At 37.4% G+C, this 6,607-nt stretch overlaps 1 protein-coding gene across 1 annotated transcript; it reads right to left on the bottom strand.

Moving 5' to 3' along the window:
* Window positions 1–324: 324 nt before the first annotated feature.
* LOC107807026 (CASP-like protein 4A3) lies at window positions 325–3,701 on the bottom strand. Its single transcript, XM_016631305.2, has 3 exons — window positions 2,918–3,701; window positions 1,767–1,902; window positions 325–844 (listed from the first exon to the last, which is right to left on the bottom strand). The coding sequence occupies exons 1-3, from the start codon at window positions 3,517–3,519 to the stop codon at window positions 650–652; spliced, it is 933 nt and encodes a 310-aa protein (XP_016486791.1). The 5' UTR covers window positions 3,520–3,701; the 3' UTR covers window positions 325–649.
* Between the last annotated feature and the right edge of the window lie 2,906 nt (window positions 3,702–6,607).

Raw genomic sequence — 6,607 nt, 5'->3', positions numbered from 1 at the left:
TTGAATTTCACCCATACAAATGCCCCTCTAGTTATAAACCATTTTTGTTTCCTTGTAAGTTTTGGTTAAATCAATGTGAAAATATAAGAAGCATAGACTTACGTAAAATTTGCTAGTCGATCATTTTACAAATACTCATAACGGAAAAAGTAATTTGAAATTATGAACAACACAAGTGTTATAAATCTAAACCTCAAGAAAGGTTTGTGTAACATACGAAAGGACAGATATCTTTATCTGTTTCTAGGCCAATTTTTCAAATTCGAAAGGACATGCTTTTATAAACCAACTTGTGGAGCATGATGTTACTCGGCAAATAAAAGATTTGAGTATAAAGTTGGCTTGTGATTAATTAGGCTACGAGTCTTACAAAAACCATCTTCTGGAGATGCGATACAGATCAGATTTAGTATATACCATATCCAAAAAAATATGGATATTCGACATTATTATTCTTATATACTCAACAATGCATTTCGCTAACCACATTTGGGTACTTTATTTCTCTGCATTATAGGACTGGAAAAAAAAACTGTACTGCTAAATCTATTAACTCCTTCTGTACATCTTCTGATCCACCAGAAATTAAAATTAATGCTCAATTTCTCAAAATTACGCAATGAATAAATAGTGGTAACGGATTTCAGGATCATGATGAACTACGGTTGCAGAGGCTATAACCAGATATAAGAGAGCTGAAGGCAAAAACAATGAAAGCCAGGAAGGACAGCGCGATTGATGCACTTGCCATTTCTGTAAACTCATCTTTTCCCCAATTTGATATCCAGTCGTCTACCCTCGTTGCCGCAGAAGAGGATGCTGACATAAGAAGATATGCCAATATCTGCACAGATACATGCAAGAAATAAAGAACATCTTCAGAGCATATAATACATAGAACAGCAGCAACACCAATAAAGCTAACATTTGGATTGTAACAGGCACAATCATAACAAATTAAATTGATCCAGAAGCTTTCAACTGGCAACATAGAAACTATACACTTGGGAAGTACTTAGTACGCTGCATAAAAGGAGGACCCCTTATGCTCCATCATCAGATGTACCTGGTAGATTTGAGTGAAACTTCTTACTTAAAAGTATGTCATATTAGGACAGTGAACTGTTAGTCGGGATTAGTAGTGTCCTACCACTTATTGGGCAAAGAGTGCTTTGATAATCTCAAATTTCACATATTTTCCTAGTTCATTAAATTCTTGCCCCGAATTTGGCTACAAGTTATTTAGCTCCGAATTCTTGCTCAAAAGGGATGGTCCCAAAGATCTTTTGGAAGTTATGAACAGCTATGTGTTATAATTGATGCTGTTGGCTATCGGTTGTTGGGCTTGCCTCAGACGGACAGTGGTTCAGATTAGTAAACCTACCTCTGATTCTATCCTAACCAGTGCGATTCAAAAACTTTGAATGAGGTTGTCCAAAGCCTAGAGGAGGCACTGAAAAGATTTTCTTCTGCATTAAGAGCTGAATGAAGTAATCTAATAGCTCCTAAATAAGGCACATGGAGTTCTTTTCCGCACAAACTCCACAGAAACTTTTTTGGTAGCTTCAAACTAAAATCTACACAAGCACTTAGAAGCTGGATCTGTGTAGAGCATGATATATCACGACTCCGCACCCTCCCCTGTTAGCAACATTTTAAGAGCCTAATGAATACCTAAGAGCAAAACCAATTACAGATTACCAACTTCATCTCAAACTACAAACACATGTTTACGGAAGTACACCAGCTGAAATGGTATTACTTGCCTGATCCAACAAGAAATCAAAATGATATCGCATATGGTGAGACAGGAAGTGTTTCCCAGTTGCCAAACTGTATGCTAGATCAAATGCTTGAAATCCAGAATATGCAAATCCAATAACATTAACGGCTACGCAATACCTGTGGTAAAAATTAGGTTTAACATTACATAAGGAAAGTAATTCATAGGGAAATAGTAAACGTAGAAATCAGAGGCGGATCTAGAATTTTAATTCTATGGGTTCAACATTTAAAGTTTCTAGCATTGAACCAATTATATTTTAAAGTTATGGATTCATATATATTATTTATTATAATTTTAGTGATTTTTACATATAAATTTATGCTCCACGTCGAAAGTACTGGGTTCAGTTGAATCCGATAACTGTATGCTGCATAGAAACAGGGGAAAAAATGAAAGAAGAAATCAACTGGGAATCCCTTGGATCAACCGAAATAGAATTCATTTGCTTCTGATGGAAGAAAACTTCAAAGCAACAGAAACTCGTGATCTACGGCTAAAATCTATCAGCTAAGCTGCACACAAGCTAGTTCACAAACTACTGCTATAATGGAAAAAAAACCTGCTACTATCTTCCAATTACAACTAGACTAGATACAAGTTTCTATGTGTTAAATTTGACAGATGGTCGCCCAACTTTTATTTTGTTGCACCAAAATCATAAGACCATTTTTTGTGACAAAAAAAATTATTCAACTCTGCCAAAGTATCACAAAAGTTACTAAAGTATTTTTTGTAATAAAAAAACTCTCAACTTTGCCTAAATATCACAGAAAATTACTAAATAATTCTTTTGTAAACAAAGAGTAAATCAACTTTGTCTAAGTATCATATAAAATTTATCTTTTGTTTCATCCTAATGACTTTCTGTGATTATTAGGCAAACTTAAGTGACTTAGTATAATGACTTTCGTAATACTTAGTGAAGTTTAGAGATATTTCCGTTAACTTTAGTGCAATAAAGTGAAAATTGAGTGACCATCTATAAAACTAGCCAAACTTTATATGCAATGCTGTATTAGCCACTAAAGTCCACTTCAAAATGATATCTTTACAATTGAAACAAAAACAAAATAAATAAAGGGATAATAATAAGCAGATACTCCTATTAAGCAAGGAAAAGCAAATGCGAACCTGTACTCTTTGTAACGATCAAACGAATCACCAGTCCAGCCTTGAGTTTTATCAGCTGCCATAACCGAGAACGAAATCAAGCAAAAAATAACCTCACAAACCCTAAACCCTAAAGCCGCCCGGTTCAGCAAAACATCCCTTTGCGACCGTCCTGTAATCGACGCCACAGCCGCCCTCGACCGCCGCTCGCCGCCAACCTCGCCAGCTTCCACGTCAGCACCAGCACCCCGGACCGGGCCCACTTTCGTCACCCCAGGCGCCGCATCCTCCCTAATCGCCCTACTAAAATACACAACCGGCGGTCTCCGTTCTGACGGCGGCGTCGGCAAGCTCAAATTTTCCGACGAGGGTTTATGCGGTGATCTGAGCGGGGAGAAGTACTTAACAATTGCCTTAGAGGGGGATTTAGGGGGGTGGGGTTCAGTGAAAGGGTCGTCGGAACGTAATGGTGAGTCGGACCGAAGAGGTGAGTGGAACGAGTCAATTTGACTCACTTGTGACTCGGTGTCCGACATTGATACGTGACTGTTGTGTTTTTGGAGATTCCGATGACTGGAATTTGAATTGTGTTCTGAGTTTGAATTTTTCATTATGGGTTTCATGAAAAAGATCTGAGCTTTATTGAGAGAGGAAAAAAGTATCGATTGAATGAAGAGCAAACACAAAAAAGGAAGGAACTGTGAAAAATACTTTGGAAAAGAAAGTGGGCTGTCTCTGTCGAGTCTTTGAATAATAACTGGAGTGTAATGAGTTCCATAGTTGTTATGGTGTTCTCGAATGAGATTGTGCCAGGTGTGATGTGGCAAGTACCAATTGGTTGATATTAGTACGTAATAAATAGAGAGATGATCTGGCTAAGGATTTTCTGCTCCGGTGTGAATATTTATGGAAAGTGATTCTTTACGTGGAGTTCTTGAATGGCTAAAATACGATGCTGTTTTCCTTGTAGGAAATAAATTATTCGTACTTGAGCTCTATATTAGTAATTTTTTATAGTGGTAGTGGTAGTGTATGAGACGACTTGTATAAAGCTCGACTATTTCGTTGGTGTAGTGGCGAAGTCAATTTGATAAATCGTCTAATATATATGTTTAAAAAGTAATTTTGACCCAAGTACATAATATAATTTTCAATAAAAAATACTATATTTAACTAACCATCCTTCCACCTACGCGGGACACGGCTATGCATTAGCTATTGAATACGTGCCATCTCACCTAAATGTTTCTTGTCCGTTGATGTTTACATCAAATCCACTAATTTATCATAACTAAGTCATAAAAAGTAAGGTAAAAATTGAATCGGTTAATCACGAGTAATAAGTTAAAAACATGCATATAAAAGCACATATGTTGTATCGATTGGGTCAATATCAATATTAGGTGCAGCGAATTATAGGGCGGTCTATTTCTGAAAATCAGTTCGGATTCATGTCAGATCGTTCGACTACAGAAGTCATCACCTTGTAAGGAGATTGATAGACCAGCATAGAAAAATAAAGAAGGACTTGCATATGGTGTTCATTGACATGGAGAAACACATACAACAAAGTTCCGAGAGAGGTTCTATGGAGGTGTTTGGAGGCTAAAGGTGTGTCGGTCGCTTACATTAGGCTGATTAAAGACATATATTATGGAGCTAAGACCCGGGTAAGAACAATTGGTGGCAAGACACTTCCGAATTATGATAGGATTGTACCAAGGATCGGGCCTTAGTCTGTTTTTATTTCCTTGGCACCGGATGCATTGACACGACACTTCCGAATTGTGATAGGGTTGTACCAAGGATCAGGCCTTAGTCTGTTTTTATTTCCTTGGCACCGGATGCATTGACACGACATTTCGAAGGGAGGTGTCATGGTGTATGTTATTTGCAGATGATATAGTTCTGATTCACACTGTCACACCTTCTTTTTACCCGCGCTGCCGCAAAGGGGCGCAGAGGGAGTTTTTCCAATTAAAGGACAATCGAAACGGGACTTTATTTAAAGATTCAGAGTCGCCACTTGGGAGATTTATGGTGTCCCAAGTCACCGGTTGAATCCCGAATCGAGGAAAATATTGACCCTGTTTAACAGTCTGCGCACCAGAAATCCGGATAAGGAATTCTGTTAACCCGGGAGAAGGTGTTAGGCATTCCCGAGTTCCGTGGTTCTAGCACGGTCGCTCAACTGTCATATTCGGCTTGATTATCTGATTTTATACAATTATGAACCTATGTGCAAATTTTAACTGTTTACCGCTTTTGTTATTATTTATTCAAAGAATTGCAACGTCGTGAGAATGCATCCCGAATTGCGCCACATAAATGTACCCACAATTTTCGATGTGTTCCAACTTCGTTGAGATTTGGATTTGGGTCACATAAATGTGCACCCGAGTTTAGGAAGATAACATTATTAAATGCGCGCCTAAAGATACTAACGCGTTGTTATTTTGAGAAAAACCGTAAAGTTTGCTATGCGGCCTGTCTCGAAATCTAAGCATTCGAAATAACTGTCCGTTGAGGGCCCCGCAGTTTATGTATTCTTGTTTGTCGAGGTTCGTCTCATTCATTATTTTTTTAAAGGAATTTACAACGTCATGGACATGCATCTCGAACCACGTCACAATCAATGTACCCGTGATTAGCGACACATTTCGACTCCGTTGAGCTTTGGATTTGGGTCACATAAATGTGCACCCAAGTTTATGAAAATAACTTTATTAAAACATCGCCCTAAAAAGCCACTACGCGTTTTTAACTTTGCACAGCCATGAAAAATTCACTAGATGATACCCCTTGATTTCTAAAGGATTAAAGTTAATTAAGGGAGAGCCATAATTGTTGGCCTGGCTAATATGGCACATCTCAAACCAATTGAAAGAGTCTGATTAATTAAGGTGAGCTTAAAGGAATTCTAATTATTTTTAGGCTAATGTTCAAACTAACTTAATAACTATTGGGTTTGTGTTAAATTGAAGCTAAGCGTTCAGCTGAAATGGCATTGGGCTGGCAGTTGGCCCAAATGAGTTGCAAGGCTATGCATTCCTTATTTCATAATGGCCTTATGGCTTAAACAATTATCGAAATGGCTCATTAACAGAATAATTCAGAACCAATATTAGCACAACCAAACAAATATTATATGATGTCATTCAAAATCTCAAGTTCGTTCGCCTCTATTTTTGTCGCTTTAGACATAAGCCCTTTTTTATAACAATAACAAACTAGTATTCAAGCATGAAGAAATGTGTTGTTATATTTCCTTTTAATGAATTTTGTTGCCCGGACTCCTGGAAAGAACATGGTATAGACATTAAAAAAAATAGAGTGTACCCTTTGTCAATTAGCAGTAAACAATAAATCACAAACATATTTCAATCAGTCACCAAGGTGGAGCCATAATAGGAATCAAACTTCCAACTAATCTAGAAGGCCAATAAAACTTTATAACAATTGAGTTCTACCTTAAGCCTACCAACAAAAAGATACGCTAACCAATGGCTGAATACGTTCTAGTGCCAACAATCACAAAATCATCCTTTAAGTAAGCTTACTCCTAAAATACTGGTGCAGCAGTTATAACCACAAACTCTAGCTCAAATCATGTTTAGGTAAGGCACACTAACAACCTAGTAGCTCAAAGTTATAAACTAATAGCATATCAACATGAGCCTAACAGTTCAAATTTGTAAATTAAAAGCATGT

This window comes from Nicotiana tabacum, chromosome 8 (assembly GCF_000715075.1).
Source record: "Nicotiana tabacum cultivar K326 chromosome 8, ASM71507v2, whole genome shotgun sequence".
Lineage (NCBI taxonomy): Eukaryota > Viridiplantae > Streptophyta > Magnoliopsida > Solanales > Solanaceae > Nicotiana > Nicotiana tabacum.
The sequence above is the reverse complement of the archived record's forward strand: the minus strand, read 5'-3'. Positions and strand labels throughout refer to the sequence as shown.